The sequence below is a fragment of the Nelumbo nucifera genome, chromosome 6 (assembly GCF_055504915.1).
Source record: "Nelumbo nucifera cultivar China Antique chromosome 6, China Antique-T2T, whole genome shotgun sequence".
NCBI classification, from domain to species: Eukaryota; Viridiplantae; Streptophyta; class Magnoliopsida; order Proteales; family Nelumbonaceae; genus Nelumbo; species Nelumbo nucifera.
This window is the reverse complement of record NC_142654.1, coordinates 34,817,659-34,837,818: the sequence shown is the minus strand read 5'-3', so window position 1 is coordinate 34,837,818 and position 20,160 is coordinate 34,817,659. Positions and strand designations below refer to the sequence as shown.

The following is a 20,160-nucleotide window of genomic DNA, read 5'->3' as shown; positions in this document are numbered from 1 at the left end:
GAAAAGCAAGGTCTTTAGAAACTTGCCCAATAAAATCTCTTCCAAATGTCTCAATCTCCTATTGCACTAAGAGACTAGGACGCTATTGAGAGACTTCCTCTAAGTAGATTCCACCATTGGCTAAATAAGAAAGGGATAAGGTTTTTTGCAATTAAAGAAAGAAAGTTATTGTGCTCTACTTGGTTTCTTTGCAATTGAAGAAGAAAGAGTCTCGTTGTAATGGTTGCCACCCTTGGCTAAGAAAAAAGGGCTAAGGTTTCTCTTCATTGGTTTTCCCTCTATTGTTTCTCCTCTCTATTGAATAGGAGAAGTCAAACTGTATTTTCTCACATCTTTTACATTTGAAAAAAATTATAAATGACATGATTGGAGGGGCAACCACACTAGCTCCACATCTATGACTAGTCTTTGAGCATGGTTCACATGTAAAAATGTGAATGGAAGGGCACCCCATTCTGCACCATCAAACTATATGGAGAAATTTGAGTTAATTATATTTTGAATTTGAATGTTTTGAGGTGAAACTTTCACACATGTAGGGTCAAGTATGACTATCTCTTACTACCATTGCTGATGAGGGAAAAAATCATAACCAAGTTGATTGTCATGTGGATTAATTTGAAGAGTACAATTGGCCAGTTGAGGACCTATACACTACTTTGGACGAGCAAGGCCACATTGACCTAGCATGCCCCCATTTGGCATACAAGCCAATGTTGATGAATACCGCACATCTTAGATAGCTAAGGACATGTGGACATGAATACATGTTCAGTTGGTGCGTATTACACTATATTGGCCGATATGGGATGATGCGACAATACGCACTGATACGCATGTATCCCCAATTAAAAAATATCAATAGCGTGACTCAAACTCAATCTCAACGCCTAATCCACCTTTTGTCTAACTTGTTGAACCACTAAGCCGCCTCTTAGTTCATGGTAATAAATGAAATAAATGAATTTTTATTAACTTTATTATTAACATGCAATCTAGTCAAATGCCATATGTTTATGTTTAATAATTTTAAGTTAAAATTAAAAAGAATAGTATGAGTATTTTATAAACATTAATGAAATGAATAATATATCAAAATTACATTTATAAAAAAATGATTTTTAATCTCAATAAATTTATACAAGTAAAAATATTTATAAAAGAATAATTATTTTAGTACTTAAAATTCATAAATTTGTATATGATATGTATCTTAAAATTGTAATATATCTTTATAAATTATTTATTGATATTTTAATTTACACAAAAGACAACATATTTGCTATTTACAAAAATATTTTTTTACAAAATATTCAAGAATATAATATTAAATTTAATATATCAAACCCACTAATATAAATTTATAATAATGATTTCTTATTGCAAAAGAATTATAGAAATAAAAATTATAAATTTGTATATGATATGTATCTTAGAAATTTTAATATATTTGATACATTTAAGTTAAGATTATATATTTTTATAAATTATCAATTGATGTTTTAGTTTATAATTTATAATGAAATATTTATTGTTTACAATAATAAATATATTGTTTATAAAACATTTCAAAATTTAATATTTAGTTGCCTTTTTTGGTTAATGTTGAAAAGTAAAAATAGTAAAATAATAATTAAAACATAATAATTGTATATATTTTATTTCTTAGACTCTTGATTGATGGATTATCAATAAAATTGTATAATATCTACGCATCACATTATATTAGTTATAATATATTCCTTCATATATATATATATATATATATATATATATATATATATATATATATATATATATATATACGTCATTTGTGGGTATTCTAACCTTAAATTTAGTGTAATTGATGTATTTGTGGAATTTGTATATATTTTCTTAGCATTTCCATGCGTTTCCAAAGCGTGTCCGTATCCGTATCCAAATTGTCTGATATGATACCCGATACTAATACATTAGTCCCTGATCTGAAGTGTATATCTGATTGTTCGAAGGATCAACGTGTAACCCACCTCAGACAAGAAAAGCCATGTCAATGTGGCATGCCCCCATTCAACCCATAGGCCAACATTGGCGAACACCGCACGTCTCAGGTGAGTAATGACACGTGGTGAACACTGGCACAACTTGGCCTCTGTAAAGGTCAATAAAAATGGCCCCTAAACTCCTTGTCCTATGGTGTGTTGCTCACTCCCTTAACATCTCGACCGTTAGTTGGCTAACATGTGTTCCACTCACAAGGAGCACAACAACATTCCCCAACAGGTATTTAAGGGCATGCTGCCCAATCTAAAAGCTTTTTTTACACACTTAAGCTCTCTAGTCTTCATTCTCACTTGCTCACTAAATCCGCCTTCTCAGCTACAACTAGGTTATCCTCACTTGCTTACTAAATCCACCTTCTCTGCTACAACTAGGTTATCCTCACTTGCTTGGCCTAGTTAACCACCTCAACAGTTTAGTAACTTGAGCATCGAATTCCCAGGGAACCACCTTTGGGCCTCTAATCTTCTATGTGCACAAGTTGTTAGATCTCATTTAGTTCATCCAATTTACCACGATCTTTATTTGTTGGTCATCCACGTCAGCTCAAACAAAATCAACTGCCATTAACCACCCAAACCAGTCCTTGACATCTACTCCACTTCCAACCAAAGTCGTGTTTTTCCATTTTCTCTTTAATGTTTGTGTTCCCTTTGAACAACTCTCACATTCATTGTCCAAACACCGCGTTAATCAAGTCACTACCCCCTCACTATCTTCATTTCAACCCCCCTTTGTCTCCTCTCTTCGCACTCGATCACCAAACACCTTGTCACCTTCTCCATCTACACCTACCACTCCCACCACACTTTGCATGTACCTCCAACTCACTTCTCTCCATTCCTCTTTGGCCATTTTGTCCACCGCCATCTTCCTTCCCTCTATCAATGAACCCAATTAACCAATCTCCCCCTTCTCTCTTCATACACACACACACATTTTCCTATCCCATGTTTTCTTCAATTTCTGCCAAGCCCTCCTACTTGGAACTGCCTAAGCAAATGTAGCCATGTACAAATTTTGCTCTATGGGGGCATTATTTTTTTAGATTTTGAGAGGGAGGAAAGTTGGTCAATGGGATTTTGGTTCCTATTGACCAAGAATCACATGTTTTTTTTTCAGATTTATGTGGGACTAGGGAAAGTTTATTTTCTTGGGTATCACTTAATGGGATAAGTGATACCCATCTCCTAGGTGGGTAAATAACTTTCTCACCTAATGGAAAAGTTGCCAATACTTGAATGGGACAAAAATGCCTATTTTAATAATGAGTTTTTATGGCTAAATTGGTCATTGCCTTATTTATATGAGAAATAAAAGAACAGGGATAAATGCACTTACTCGAGTAAATGTTTCCCATGAAAAACTTACCCAGGTAAATGCATTTACCTAGGTAAGTAACTTGCCGAAAAGCAAACAAGGCCTACGGTTACACACTTCAAAGTAGCCATATTCTATGGACCACCCATCATCAATCACTTGAGACCAAGATCCTTTCATTCCTAACATTTTCCAAACCTCATTGCTTCAATCCATCATTATAATCCTCATTGTCGATACTTTCAGATCACGTAATGCCTTCCCTGTTTTCATTTTGCTTTACTTTTCCTACTAATAGATGGTAAACCTTGAATTCAAGGTTAACATGCCAAATGGATGAAGTCCAAGGCTTACACATTTTGAGGCCTTTGGCTCAAATAACTCAAGGTGTAAGCGTTTGTTGGTGAGGCCTGTGGATATTGAGGTGAGGCCTTTTTTTTCCTAGTTCACCTCAAGAGACTTTGAAAAATGGAATTGTCCGATGTGGCATCTATCTTTTTTCTCCTTTTCTTGATTTTTGATTTTTTTTAAATTCTACATAATTCCACATCATCTTTAAGTTTTCCTCTTTTATTATTAATTCTCTTCTTTTTCTCATTAACTTCTTTTGATTATCTCTCTTCATTAATCATAGCATTAACTCTCTTTCCTCTAATAACTCATTCCACTAATTCTCTCTCCTCTTAATAACTCCATTAAATTGCTTAAAACTCATTTACTATTTTTTATTTTATTTTGAATTTTTCTTATGTTTTTCTTTAGAAAAAATGGATAATAAACCAAGCACAATTTGCCTAGGGATGATCATTTTAGCCTGGTCCAAGCTTATCCCCAAATTAGGCCCACAAATTTCAAGGTCAAAATTGGGCCTAACATTTCAATTCTGGCTTAGGGCCGACCTACAAACAAAAAAAGTTTAAAATTTAGTTAATAAAAAAGATCATAAATAGTTAAATCATGCAAAAATAATGATTGGATTGAAAATAGAGGGCTCTTTTTGCTTCAATTCCACCTAACAAAGCCTATGTATCACACAATTCCCAACTTCCCAACTAGGAATTTATACAAACACACATACACACGCACACACACACTCACTCAAACTAGGGAGGGTGTGCTATCTTCTTCTTTTTTTTAATGTTTAATTTTTTGCTCCATACCATATTAGAAAAATAACCAATTATGAGTGAGTCCCACCAATTGTTGACATCCTAACAATTTAAATGCCTAGATTTGTCATCCTCCCATCTGTTTGCTAGGAGAGAGAGAGAGAGAGAGAGAGAGAGAGAATTCTATTACTTAGGTAGAGGTGGAAATCTCATCCACTAGGGGTGTCAATTGGACTGGATTTGGTCCAATCTGATCCAGTCCAATGTGAGTCCATTACAAATGGGCCAGGTCCAATCCAACCCATGAATATTTTGGATCATCCAATCTGTTCAAATTCATTTTGATTTAGATTGGTTTCAACCCAAATACGATCCATTAACACCTATATTTTTATCTTATACCAGTGGACCGGGTATTGTCTTAATCCAACCCAATCCAATATAGATTTATTATGAATGGACTGGGTCCAATTCAATCTAATAATAATTTTAGACTGGATTGGTCCAATCCAATATGTCTTGTTGGTCCGTCCAATTTGTCCAAATTGATTTTAATTGGATGGGGTCCAATCCAAAACCAGTCCATTGACACCCTTATGGTCCACCACCGGAGCGGGGTTTTTAACTACTGATTAGTTTTGGGGAAACCCAAAATTATGGTGACTAGGGATTGGGGGTGGTATTTGTCCACCCCTAGCCCCAACCCTGAATCCACCCCAATTGAAAGGCATAAAATATTAGGACTTTTAGATGAATTTACCAAAAAAAGGACATTTTCAAGGTTCCACACTTGATGACAACTCATCAAAATAGCATAATATACTTTATAATATATAACATATTATGAAAAGTTGAAGGATAAGCCAAAAAGTGGGGGTATGGCAAACTAAGAAATTAATGATTAATGAAGATAGTTAATACCATGATTAACGAAGAGAGATAATTAAAAGGATTTATAATGAGAAATATAAGAGAATTAATGATGAAAGATGAAAACTTAAAGATGATGTGAAATTATGTAGAATTAAAAAAAAATAAAAAAAAAGGAGAAAAAAAGATACATGCCACATCAGACAATTCCTGTTGGGAGGGCCAACCACCTATGCTGTTGAGAGTGCTTATTGGCTGGACACATTCACCCAATCACTCCCATGTCTATCATTTTGGTCAAAAGTAAATAAAATGTAATTATTATTTTACCCCACTCTCATGGTAACATAGTATTAATGTTCTCAATAGTAGAGGTGCTAATGGTATTCGAAAATTCGATTTCAAAACTGAGATTCGAAATAATCAAATTAAATTCGGATAATTCGAATATCGTAATCAATTGAATTCGGATATTTTATTCATACTGATTAGCTAATTGGATCAAATTTGGGTATGACTTGATTCGATTCGATAAATATCCAATTTTGACCGATAATTTAATTTTTATACATAATATATAAAATATTTCAATGTTATATATATAATCAAATTATATAAATAATTCAAATATTTATATAAAAAAATATTTATGTTATATATTTATTAATTAGTTGGTCAAATATTTATGTTATAAATAATTCAAATTTGAATCAAATCAAATATTTGAATATTTAATCAAATTTAAATATTAATTTTCAATACCTGTTAGATATCAAATTTTCTAACCAATTCGAATTCGGATAATGGTTCATTTGATTGGAATTAGATCCGTTTACACCCTACAATATAGGTTGTTTGCCCCAAACAACCAAAACTGTCAAAATTTTTGGGGTTTGGTGTGAGGAGTGCTCATTGAGAAGCAGGTCCGGACTAGGGGTGTCTACGGTTCGTTTAACCGAACGATGGGCAGTTTTTGCAAATTGAACCGGTACCATCGATTAACCGGTGTACCGGTCTTGTTTTTTGGCTAGTTTGGTTCTTCGGTTTTTTATACTTATAATATATATTATATAAATATATGTATAATATTATATTATAAATAATAAATGATATATAATATATTTATAAATAGATTATTATAAATATAATATATGTATATATTTATATATATAATGAATATATATTTATATATAATATATAGAAAATATGTGACATATATTAAAAAATATATAATATACATATAAATATATATACCAGTCAATTCGATTAACCGTCGATTTTTTGTAGGTAAACCAAAAACTGAATTGGTCCTTCGGTTTTTCAAAAATATCATAGGAAACCGAACTGATCAGTTCGGTTAACCGCATTTTCCGATTTGGTTTTTTGGTTTTTCATTTTTTTCATTGACACCCCTAATCCGGACTCGCTAACGACAATTTGAAAACACTGTCATGTGGAAAAGTGGCTGCACTGAGATCGCATTTGGTCCTCACACCGTATTCATAGCCTCTTGCATTCGTACATTAGGAATATCTTCTATCAATAAAAATATTAAGTTCTCAAATGATTTGGAAGGAATATCAAATCTTCAAAATGGTTCCAAAGCCGATTTGGAACAAGATTAAAGCGATATCCCTTCAAATTCAAAAGAAGATGAAGTTGTTTGGAAACTCGACCCTAAGGGGAATTTCACTATAAAATCAGCATTCAAAGAAGCTTGTGTTAGGGATAATATGCAAGTATAGCACAGAGGCTTCCTAAACACTATTTGGGGCCTCAATGTGCCCCCCCCTAAGATACAAAATCTTTATGTTCTTGCTCCTTAATCATAAACTACTGTCCAAAGACTTCCTTAGGAAGAGGGGTATGACCATAAGTGAGGCATGTAACTTTTGTGGAGATGATGAGAACATCAATCACATTTTCAAAAATTGCATGACTACAAAACAGGTTTGGAGATTAGTGGGCCAAGACATTGCAAATCAAATGGACAATGAAATTTCTATTAATAGTTGGTGGTCCAACTTGATCATGACTAACAACCATGTAACTCATTTAAGCAGAGAAAAAGCAAGCATTATTCTTTGGTTTTTGTGGAATAATAGAAATGAGAAAATTTTTAATAACAAAAACATCAATCTGGTTGGGATCATTGATAAAGTTCAATCATTCTTCAACCATCTAGAGATTTGTAACAACGCAGCAAGGGACAAGATCGATAAAAAAGTTTGGAACTCAGTTTATTGGAGGAACCCAAAACCGGGGGTTATCAAAATCAATTTTGATGCTTCTCGTAATAGTGAGGGGTGTTGTGCTGTTGAGTGTAATTGCCAAGAACTCCCTCGGGGAGGTCTTGGATGTGAAAGCTTGTCCTATCAGGGAGGCATCAATAAATCTTGCTGAGGCGTGGGCTGCTTGGGAAACCCTCAATATGACTTTTAACTTCAGAGATCAGTCCATTTACATTGAGGTGACTCGCTCATCGTCATTTCATGCCTCAATAAGGCGCTTGACCCGCCTTGGAGACTTCAGACTATCATTGATGTGTGCTTTAGAGTGGTGGAGTTACTGAATTGTGGTGTGTTTTTCTCTCATGCCTTTTGTGAAGCTAACCAGGCAAGTGATTAGTTGGTGAAACATGCTCTTGACTCTGATTCTCCTATTAGCAATTCCCTCCCGATGCTTCCTAGGCCTCTAGAGTTCATTTGTTGGTGTGATTTTTGGGTTTTTGGGGAATAGCTACCCAAGGCTTGTGTAGCTCACCTTTACTTTACCAAAAAAACATATCAAGTACTTAGATGCTCCCAATCTACGGCAAGAAAAGTCTGTTAGGCTTGTGTAGCTCACCTTTACTTTACCAAAAAAAACATATCAAGTACTTAGATGCTCCCAATCTACGGCAAGAAAAGTCTGTTAGGATGGTGTGAAGACTAAACCCGAATTCAGCATCCAAGACGGGATCTGCTCCTCACACATGTACGGAAGATGTTCACAATGCTTGGTAGCAGATCCGGTCTCGGTGGTTTGTGCATCGTGCATTCGAAGCTCGAAATGGAAACCGGACTCTTCTAAACTGCCGCAAGTATTTTTGACGCCACAAGATATATAAACGTCGTCTTGTCTCCTATATCGGGTCGAAGCTCGAAAGAACTCTTGCTTGCACTATACTTAAAGGAGTTAGGTCCTCTTAATTTCTCACAGAGATTCATCGAGCAAGCATGGCTGTTCAGTCAGTTAGTGGCAATACTGATCAGGTATTTCTCTTCCAATGGTTCTTCATCGATCATTACGTTCTCCTAATTTGTTTTTTGCATTACTTAAATGGAGTTGAAATTTTATTGTTTGTTAGATATTCTAATGCTCATTCTCAGTCTCATAAACGATCTGATTGTAGGAACTTCTGCAATTAGATTGAAACCCGGAAAACTCTCCCTCTCTTTCTGTCTCTCTCAATACTGTTTGACTGTTTTTTCCCTCTTTTCCCTCTGTCTCTCTCAATACCTTATTGCGTAATTAAATTTTGCTTTGGTGTTTAATCATTTTGGTGGGTATTCCTAATGTTTGAAAATTAGAAAGTCATAGGCGAGCCAGGAAAAGAAATGAGATAAACCGAGGACCGGTGGACGCTCTAATCAAAGACCAAAGGTTAAGGTTTCTGCTTGTTGTTATTGCTAGTTTAGTATATGTTTGGCATCGATGCTCCAGTTGCAGCACCGTTTTCTCAGAAAACGATGCTGCCGATGTGTGGCTTAGAGCACCGTTTTGTTTGGAATCGTTGCTGCGAGCACCATTTTGTTTGGAATCGTTGCTGCCAGGACGTTTCCTGTATCAACAACTTTTTCTGTTTGGTACGGATGCTCCAGGAAACGTTTTCTTCAATTCTACCCATTATCCACTGCCACGTCACTGCTCCGTTGGCAGCAACGAGCTGCTCCAAGCCATGCCTTCCCGATGTCCAAGGCTTGGCTTGGAGCACCATTTTCTATGGAAAAACAGTTCCAAACAGAATGCTGTTTCCTGGAGCACCTTTTTTTTCTACATGGTGCTGATGTGGTGCCATTTTCTGGAAATGGAAACATAGCTTATTTTATTATCTTCAACTGATTTTATGATAAAGCGTTTTTGGTTCTTTTTTCGATGTGTGAAGGTTTATGCTGGGTGATGGGCTACCCGCCGGTTGTGTAGCCCCACAGAACCAAAAAAAAAAGAGAAAAAAAAAGATGTGTAAAGGTTTCTATAAATATATTCTAGACATGGTTCGAATCTCTTTAACCTCGTAAAGCTCTTGTATATGCTGCTTGACCCCTCTCTGTTTGATTAACTGTATCTTACCAAGTACTCTAATTACTTATCAAAAGAAAACAGAAATTTTAAGTATGTTCCAAATGTGTTCACTTGTATCTTTTTTTTGATCAATATGTTCAGTTGTATCTTTTCAACACTTGGCACCCTTTAAATACATGCTCCCAATCCCACGGGTCAGTAAGGTATGAATTTAAATTTACCTAACTTGTAACCTTATTTATATATAATATAAAATAATATTGGTTAACCAATATGAAAAACCGGCGATTAGACAAACCAACTGGTATATATATTTATATATTCTATATTCTATATAAATATATGCATTATATATATTTATAATATAATTTATTGCATATGTTTCTAGTATTTATATTAAACAATTATATACTTATTGATAATATATATATATATATTATAAATTCAAAAAAACCGCAAAAGCTGAAGAACTGAACCTGTCAACTGGTTAACCGATTGGTTTCGGTTTGGTTTGGTTTTGGTTTTTGGTTTTCCAAAAACTGAAAGACTGGGGTTTCGGTTTATAAAAAAGGTCCATGGTTTGGTTAACCGAACCGTGAGCACCTCCAAATGCTATATGTCCATTATAATAATTTTAAGTAGGCTTCTATAAGAGAAGTTGAATTCTAATGGTGTTAGGTAATAGTCTTATTGGATTATGCTACATACTACATGCATATTGTGAATATTTCTTGGAAGTTGGTCTGCTTCTCTACCATTTGTTATGATGTTTACTTTATGAAATTTGCATGGTATTCACATAACATTCTCTATTGGATTCACAGGTTTTGGTTGAAGAGCACTCCTGTGTTAGGACAATAATCCTGAATAGGCCCCGACAATTGAATGCTCTCTCATTTCAAATGGTATACTAGATTTTCTTTTGTTTCTAATTGACCTTGATATAGAATACTACCAACTTCTTATTAGTTGCCACTTTAATGCAAATAAAACATGCTCTTGAATTTGTAGGACCTGCTAACTTTCTCATAGAGATTTATCATCCTTTGTATGCACTACTTATTCTCTTTCTTAAGTTTACTCCATTGAAATTTTTTTTCTTTTTTGTTTTAATTGCATATTTTCTTGAATGAAAGTTTATTGCTTTGAATCTCTCAAAGCTTGCTTGAGTCTTCCATCACATAATAGCTTTTTAGAAGCACAACAAGACATCAACTGCGGATTTTATAGTCAGGAAGAATGTGGGGGAGGAATTTGGAAGTGATTAAGCAATAGTTGATCAAGTGCATAATGTAGCCAAGAAAGTGGACATCAATATTGTGGTTGGTAAAGAGGTCGAGGTGGGAAATAAACTAAAACTCTTCGTCTTAGAAGGTGAAGAACATGCAGGAAAAGTGTTTATAGTACTAGAAGAAAAGGAGAGAATAAAAATATTATATCTACCGGTTCATAAAAAAAATATTATATCTACTGCACCAAAGTCTAACAAGTAGGATGGATAGTGATTTCTGTGGGATTTTTTTGACCAGTTTGCAGAAATGGTATGGTAGATGGATGGTGGTTTATATTGGGATTTGGAGGTTGATTTATATCTACTGCATCAATGTCTAACAGTTTTGGAAGTTTTAGTTATAAATGGTTGATTTTGCATTCTTTGGCTGGGGATTTGGAGGTTGTATTTTATTGGGATTTGTTTGGTGGTGGATTTTTTTCATAGTTCTTCTTTGAGTCTTTTGGGGGGTGTGGGTGGTTGATTTGGAAGTGGAGTAGATGATGTCTGGAGTTTATGGGTTGGTGATGTCTTGTCACCAGTGGCCTAAAGAGTTGGTTGTATTACTGTTATGATCTACCAAATTTGCATTCAATGTGCTGAATCCTAGTATGGAAAATAATTACATTTTTCCTTGGTAGACATAGTAAGATAAGACTATAAAATAATGATGTCAGAATCAGGTCTTGGTTGATGGGAGGTGTGGGCAGAAGAGAGAAGGCTTATACTGTCTTTCTTGACATGTACAATAAAGTTCCATAAAAAGATAATTTAGTGGTTTTTAGAAAGAGAGGAACTGCAGCTGGATATTTTGAAACAATTAGGTTATGTATACAAATAGTAACTGCCCATGAGACAATTGCTGGATATGTATGTAAATCACCAATTACAGTAGACCTTCATTTAGATATTGGCAATGAATTCATTATATCTTCTTATGTTAGTTATGGATGAGTTGACCAGGCACATGTATAGTGATACTGATGCCAAATAGTGTATGTTGTTGCTGTTGCTGATGATATGATTTTGACTGAGGTGACTAGAAGAAGGTCTGCAAATTCGAAGCTAGAAAACCTAGGGATCCTCTAAAATTAGGGATAGCAATGGGTTCCTGAAATTTTTGGGTCCTCACAACTTGGACCTAATCATAATCTGGTGCATTTCAGATCTGTAGATTTTTTGTTATTTTTTTTTTGCTGCACAGATCCATAGATTTGCAACTATTAGGATTAGGATCTAATTAGGAACCTATTAGGAATAGGACCAGTTGGTGAGTACTCAATAATTAATTTATAGGAGGGAAGAAAATAAATCCGTTTTTTCCTTCTATTCTTAGCTGTATGCATGTGATGAAGTTTGGATTTTAGTGATTATTTGATGTGACAAACCTGGTAGCACCCATGTCATAGTTGGCCTCAACCTGATAAGACCATATATGGACCCTGGCCTAGAGCTGGTCTATTGAGACCAACTCTATTTAAAGACTAAAGATTTCAAAAGAAGCTATTTTTTTTGTTGTTAGCATGGCTCAGTTATCCATGAGCAGGTTGTTAACCTTATTGGGTGGGCAAGTGTATTGTGCATGAGGAATATGCTACAATTGGTGCACCAGGCACATAATTAAAAATAGAGAGAATTTTGTATAGGGTTTATAAGATGGGCTTTGCTTTATGAAACAGATTCCTCTGAGGAACCTGCTTTGGTAGGACTTAGGAGTAGGACAGATTCATTATGGTTTTATATGTCTAGATAGTAATGTGGAACCTGCTTTGGTTCCGTATAACAATTTAGTGATCTCAGATTCCTCTGAAATAATATCTCAGAAGTAGGGGTGCAAACTTTGATATCTCAATTTGATTCATATTCTATCCCAATATGCATGCTTGTTGTTCATTTGGAAAGCTTGATTCTGGAAAATTTTCTTTACATGCATGTTGTTTCTTATTCATGTCTTCAGCCATTATACATGATATCATAGTTGTCAAGGCATTGTATAGGCCCCAAGGATGCCTGATCTGAACACCATGATTTATATAAAAAAGAAACCCATCTAGTCACCCCTCCTAGGTGGCAAAAATCACAAAGCGGGTGCCCTATTATATTACCATGCTACATCTTATTACCATGTATTTTAATACATCCCATCATATAGATTTATATTACTTATGCATTGTTTAAGAGTTTTACTATTGGCAAAATATTCAAGGGTTTTATGAATAGAAAAAAAAGAAGGATAAAGGAGGTTTTTCTTTCTTTCTTTCTTTTCATTTTTCTATAGTTATTCTCTCTCTCTATCAATATATATATATATATCCTCCTTACATTAAATAGAAGAAAGGCTTTGCCTTTTGTTCCTTCCCCTTTTCATTACTCTCTCTTTGTTATGGTCCTAAATGTTAAAGTTCTTGGCTTAACACGTTCCAACAGTCTTAAGGCTTTGGTGTATTGGTCAAGCACGTAACAAATGGTATCAGAGCCTACCACCATGTCCCAAGTTCGAATCACGAAGAGGGCTACGTGGGAGAAGGGCTATCTAGAGCAGAGTGAAAGCTGTCATGGAAAGGGCTATCTGGAGCAGAGTGACAGCTACTCATAGTGACAGCTACCTTCTACTAGAGTGACAGCTACTCATAGTGAAGTCGCCAAGACATCGACTATGGAATCATGGTGGTATGCTATGGTCCTAAATGTTATAGTGTTTGGCTAATTGGTTTAACACGTTCCAACAGTCTTAAGGCTTTTGGTGTATTCGTCTAGCATGTAAGATGTAACACACACACTTAAATTTTTGCTAGTATAAAATTATAGCCATTTTTAGTTGCTAATACCTAATAATTTTTTGACATGAAATTGCTTCATTAAGTAGGATCAATGTTTATAAGAGTTTGGCAAAAGTTTTAATGTTGTCTGCCCACCTGACACAACCCTCCTTTATTTGCACTTGGGACCGGCAATGTAAAACAAGCTTACACTATCAGTGGCAGAGTTATTATGATTTATTAACTTCTTATTATGTCATAATGTTTCTTTGAAACTTTGAAATCACTAGATTTAAAATGCTAATGGTTTGCTATGTTTTGAGAGGAAAATTAATGTTATCAGTAAAGAGCATTTCTATCTCTCCAATTTATATGTATGCTTACTGGTTTATAAAACTAGGGGACTACCCTAGAATTTAGTTTTTTCTTTGTAAAACCCTATTGTCTAGGCACCTTCTAGGCAACAAGGAGCTCCACTATTGCCCAGAATTTCTTATAGACCTTGACAACTATGCATGACAGTGGTTCACTTTCTAAGCATTTGTATGCTACAACATTTCATGATTGTTTCTTACTTGGTTAACTGGCTAATTCTTCATGCGTTTGTGCTTCTAAGCATGTTTATCAGTTCCAAAGATTTCTCTTGCTCAATATATCACAGCACTTCTCATATAATGTTTTTTCCCAATCCCTACCCTTACCCATCACTTAAAATCCATTGCTTGAGTTTATTACCCAACTTGATCTAACATGCAACTTTTAGGTTGAGATATGTGAAACTTTGTTTTGATTTTTTAGGTTTCTCAATTGCTGGAACTCTTTATTACTTATGAAGAGGATTCTAATGTTAAGTTGGTTATACTGAAGGTATGTTTCCACCACAGACCTAAATGAATAACAAGATAAAAAAAGTTCTATTATCATCTTTAGAATGTTAAATAGGTGAGATTTTGGCAAGACTGCATGACTGTGCATTTATCCATGAATCTATAATTACTTGATTAGATGCCTGTGTGGTTCTGTACTCAATGCAGGTGGTGAAGTTCCTGCAATATTACATCACCATGCTTTCTGCATGGAAATTTAAGCACCTACATGGCCTTTGGTAAGACACGCACTCTCCCTAAGGGATCCCTTGAACACCTCATTCAACTGGATATCTAGAAATGCCAATTCGATGGCTGACACATTGGCAAGAGCAGGAATGTTAAAGGATCATCTAGAGTGGTGTTGTCCAGGGCCAGTCTGTAATTTGTAACTTGTTAGTCTTTCTTTTTGTTTAGCTTTAGCTTTGTACTTGGCCTCTTATTCCTTTGGGGCCTGTTTGACATATTCTGTTTTTTTTTTTTTTTTTTTTTATCCAGTTACTTGATGAATGAATTCTACTTGTCACTTATCAAAAAATAAAAATAGCACTTGTCTTGATTGTGTGTAATTGCTTTTGTCAGCATATGTTTTTAAATTTAAGCTTTTATTCTTGATCGTGTGCAATTGCTTTTGTCAGCATATGTTGCTATATTACCTTGGTACAGCATGGGTACATTATTAACCATAGTTGTCAAGTTCTCTAAGATGACGCTAGTTGACAAGGGAATGCCTAGACGCATAGATGATAGATTTTTTAGTAAGACCTGAATCATAGGTTAGTTTTGTAATTTTCATAGTAACTAGAAATCATCTTTACTAATAATTACTAGTAATCTTCATCAAGTAATCTAGAATCAGGGAATGGAATAAAGAAGTGCTTGGAAAAGTTGAGGAAAGAAAGAATGAGATTGTTTGAAGGGTTGAGGAACTTGATGGTTTAGAAGCAGAAAGAAGAATTAAAGTGGAAGAGAGGGAAGAAAGATGGAAGCTCAAATAGGAATTGGCAGAAATTTTGGGGATAGAAGAAATAAGTTGGAGATAGAAATCAAGGTGTAGGTGGCTAAAGGAAGGGGATGGTAACACCAGATTCTTTTCATTTTTTGGGAAATGGTAGGGGAAGGATGATAGTATTCATGGTCTTGCGGTGAATAGCCACCCCAATCTACGCCCCTTTCCCTTCACCTCCCTAGTGCATTGGTCTTGTATTAAACAACCATCATGTGAGAAGGTGACTATATGATCATGTTCAACAAGTTGACCAACAGATATTAAATTGGTGGTAAGTCTAGGAACAAATAAGGTTTATAGTAACTTGAAGGGGGAAGAATAAGACGTAGATAAGGTAAGATCATTAAAACCTACAATATCAAGTTTTTCACCATTAGCTATAACAATGTAGCCCCCATCATATGATTGGGAGTACCCGAATCTATGATCTAGAGATGACTAGGAGAGGCACAATAGTAGGTACACTTACGAGACAAGCTGAAAGCAGAGAATGCAGAAGAAATTGCCGAGGACATTAGTTGCTGAATTTTCTCTTCAATCATAAAATTTGTAGTCCCATTCTTGATCTGAGATGTGGAAGATGAAGCATCATTTGATCCCTCAACTGAAGTTGGATAAGCCTTGTGATGATTCTTTCTGCCACCAGATTGATTTCCTTTAGGTGGTCTTGTGGGGCATTCAGTGATAATGCATCCAAATTTCTTGCAGCAAGTACAGGTATTCTTCTTCCTACAATGGGATACCACATGACTAAACTCTTTGCATTTGTAACACTGCACATCAGATAAGTCCTTTGGTATGGACTTATTTGTTGCTAAAAGTACAACCTTTACTCCATCATTCTTTGCATTCAAAGTTGATTGAGTGATTATCCTGGTTTCCCCTCTATGTAATTCACCCAAAATAGTATTAAGAGATGGTACAATGCCTCTATATAGAACGTTTGATCTTATTACCTCATACTCAGGTCGGAGATGTATAAAAAATGCATTACTTCTATCAAAGTGTTTCCTCAATGTCTTGATGCAACAAGTAGAGGACATTTCACTAATGTGAATAAGCTCATACTCTGTCCAAGATTGACAAATCCCGCATAGTATTCTTGAAGTTTCCTTTCACCCCGATTGTAGGAAAATATCTCAGTTTCAATCTAATATTGCTGTGAGATGTTAGACTGTTAATAAGCCTTTTCTAGGTATCCGTACATCTCCTTGGCTGTTTGTATGCCTCAGAGGTGTCAGTGCGCCTCTAGGCATATGCCTCCCATGCCTTTTAAAACACTGCCATCAATATAGCTCCACAACCCCTTTCCCTCAACATAAAACTGAAGATGGAACTGCCATAAGGCATAGTTGGTTCTGTCGAACTTGATAGGAAGTACATCACCTCTTTCAGATGCCATAATAAGAAATAAGAGGAAGAAAACAATCTCTAATAGGCTGAAAACCAGAAAAAATCTGTTCAATGTCCAAAAAAAGTAAGGTTCACCGATGAACCGAAGAAAGGGAGAGATCAAAACCCTAGCAGATCAACTCCAATCTTCACCAAAATTTTAGGGCTGAAGGAACAATCTAGGGCAACACCAGATCTAGAGTTTTAGAGTAAATGGATCAGATACTTGAAAGAAAACCCCAAAATACTAACCTGGGTGGCACCCTGGTCCAGGAGATCCAGATTTCATGTCTTGAACAGAACAGTCCAGAAAGAAGCATATGCCAGTCTGAAAAGGTAGAGAGATAGATCCAAACTGAAGCTGAATATAGGAGAAAGTGTGAAATCAAAACTAAGAGAATTGAACCTGCTTTGATACCATGTCAGTGCAGTTCGTACTAGAGAAAAGACAGCAGATTTGGGGTGTGTCTAATGAGTCGAACACACTACCATGTGACTGACTCATCCGGACTTTGAACGAAAGGTTGGTGAGTGGTGGAATGAAGACTTAAGAGGGGTAAAGTGGAAAGGGGTAAGGTTCCACAAAAAGTTGAAGAGATTGAGAGCCAGGATTAAAGAGTGGAATCAGGAGCATTTTTGAAGGATAGAGGATCAAAAGAATATTTTGATGTCTAGGATTGATGATCTAGACTCCAAAGAATCCCAAAGAACTATGAATGAGCAAGAAAGGAATTTGAGAAGAAGCTTAAAAAAGGAATTGGAAGAAGTTCTTCTTAGAGAGGAGATTCCTAGAGGCAAAAGTCAAGACACAAATGGATCAAAGAAGGGGACGACAATACAAAATTTTTCCATGCGTTGGCTAATGGGAGGAAAAGAAAAAATTGTGGCCAAATTAGAAGTGGATGGGGAGGAAATCACAAATCAAGATGAGATAGCCAAAGTGTTGGTGGATCACTTTAAATCAATTGCAGGGAAGCCATTGAATAATAGACTAAGGCTGGAGGGTCTAGATTGGCCCTAGTTGTCTGAAGAGCAAGCAATCTGGCTAGAGAGAAGCTTTGAAGAAGAGGAAATCAGGCATGTAATGTTTTCTATGGATAGATCCAAAGCCCCTGGGCCAGATGGCTTCACCATGGCTTTTTATCAAGACTACTGGAATATGGTAAGAGAAGACCTTTGTGCTGTGTTCAAGGAATTTGAGGATACTAACAAAGTAAGCCCTAGAGTTAACGCTACTTTCATAGCCCTAATCCCTAAGAAGAAAGAAGCAAAAAATCCTAAAGATTTTAGGTCGATCAGTTTGGTGACTAGTATTTACAAAATCCTGGCTAAAGTGTTATCTTTGAGGATTAAAGTAGTGTTTCCCTCCATCATTAGTCAAGCCCAGGGAGCATTCGTGTAAGGGAGACAAATAACGGATCAGATCCTAATAGCTAATGAGTGTGTGGAGGATATGAGAAAGTTCGGAAAGCAAGGTTTTTGTAAACTGGATTTAGAAAAGGCCTATGATTATGTGGATTGGAGTTTCTATAGAGGTCCTAGGGTGTTGTGGGTTTGGATTTAGATGGTGTAATTGGATAAAGGGCTGCATAAGTTCTTGCCATTTTTCAGTCTTGGTTAATGGGGTAGTCAAGGATTCCTTCCCAGCTTTTAGAGGGTTAAGGCAAGGTGACCCCCTTTCCCCCTTCCTCTTTACCCTAGTTGCAGATGTTTTCGGTAGTTTGATCTCTAAGGCAGACATGGAAGGAGAAGTGAGAGGTTGGAGGATAGGAAGGAACGTGATTAGGGTGATCCACTTACAGTTTGCTGATGACCTAATAATCTTTTGTGAAGGGGTGATAGGGGAACAATAAGTAATCTCAAATCTTTGATAAAGCACTTTAAGAGAGTATCAAATCTTAAAATAAACATGGAAAAGAACTGTGTGGTGGGTGTGAGTTTGGATGAGAGGACTATTGAGTCTGTGGCTGAGTGTCTAGGTTGTCCCATATCCTCTTGGCCCTTATAGTATCTAGGTCTACCTCTAGGAGCCAACCCTAAGGAAAGAACCTTTTGGGCCCCAGTTTTGGAAAAGTTTGAGAAAAGGTTAGCCTCGTGGAAAAGGAACTATATTTCCTTAGGGGGTAGAGTAACATTATTGAAAGCTCCCTTAGCAAATTTTCTGATTTATTACTTCTTTGTGTTCAGGATTCCTATTAGGGAGGCCAAGAAGTTGAAGAAATTAATGAGAAATTTTCTTTAGGAGCCAGGGGAGGAAAAAAAAGGATCACTTAATAAATTGGGGAATAGTGTGTAGGAGGAAAGAGGAGTGGGTTGGGTCTGGGGAACTTAGAACAGGAGAGACTATGGCATGAGGTGATAGGTAGTATACATGGAAGCTTAGGAAATGGATGGGATGCTGGTGTATCACGTTGAGCCACGTCGGCAACTCCTTGGAAAGCAATTCAGAGTATTCTCCCTATTTTCCTCAACTGTATCAGGTATGATGTCAATTCTGGTACTTTTGTTTTGTTTTGGTAAGACATCTGGGTGGGCAATTCTGCCCTTAAGGACAGTTTCCCTTCTCTCTATTCCCTTTCTCGCTACAAGGATAAAGCAATCTCTCACTTTCTTCCAACATTTATTTCTCCATCCTATGAATTGGGACTTTGGGTTTCGTAGGGGCTTGAGGGATCATGAACTCTCTTGTGTTTTAGACCTTTTGTCAGTACTTGGAAGTGTTTTTCTGGACCCTCTCAGATCTGATGTGAGACTTTGGTCCCCTAATCCAAAAGGTTACTTCACGTGTGCCTCCTTTAAGTCCCTTTGCTCTCCCTCGGGACAATTGGGTTTCCCAGCTAAGGAGATTTGGTCTAAACCTGTACCTCCTAAAATTATTATTTTCTACTGGGAGGTGTTCTATAGGAAAATCAACACTTCAGACTTATTGCAGAAGAGAAGGCCTTCTATGTGTCTATCTCCTAATTGGTGTGTACTTTGCAGGGCTAATGGTGAGGATTGCTCTCGCTTTTAACCTGTTCTTTTTCTGATGCTATTTAGGGTTAGATCTTTGCCTTGTTTGGATGCAGGTGGAATTTGACCACAGCCGTAGATCAGCTCTTTGGCCCTTCCTTTTTGTGTGGCCCACAAAAATTGGTAAAACAATGTGGAGGTGCATTAGAGCTGCTGCTTCGTGGACAATTTGGGAAGAAAGAAATGCGAGGATTTTCCAAGAGGAGAGAAATTTTCAGAATGTAAAGGA

The 20,160-nt window shown here is 36.1% G+C and overlaps 1 protein-coding gene across 11 annotated transcripts in view; it reads left to right on the top strand.

Moving 5' to 3' along the window:
• Positions 1-8,257: 8,257 nt before the first annotated feature.
• LOC104606466 (3-hydroxyisobutyryl-CoA hydrolase 1-like) overlaps positions 8,258-20,160 on the top strand; it is a 48,261-nt gene continuing 36,358 nt past the window's right edge. For 2 of the 11 annotated variants that reach the window (XR_016077305.1, XM_088889598.1), the window contains exons 1-6: positions 8,280-8,593; positions 8,912-8,984; positions 9,487-9,595; positions 10,448-10,528; positions 14,451-14,519; positions 14,687-14,757. Coding sequence is in view for 9 of the 11 variants with exons in the window: in XM_088889598.1 (XP_088745724.1) it covers positions 9,491-9,595; positions 10,448-10,528; positions 14,451-14,519; positions 14,687-14,757 (326 nt within the window). In the remaining 2 variants the exon portion in view is untranslated. Of the gene's footprint in view, positions 8,594-8,911; positions 8,985-9,486; positions 9,596-10,447; positions 10,529-14,450; positions 14,520-14,686; positions 14,758-20,160 lie in introns of those variants that run through there. The other 9 variants (XR_016077306.1, XM_088889604.1, XM_088889601.1 and 6 more) reach the window with 9 other exon arrangements.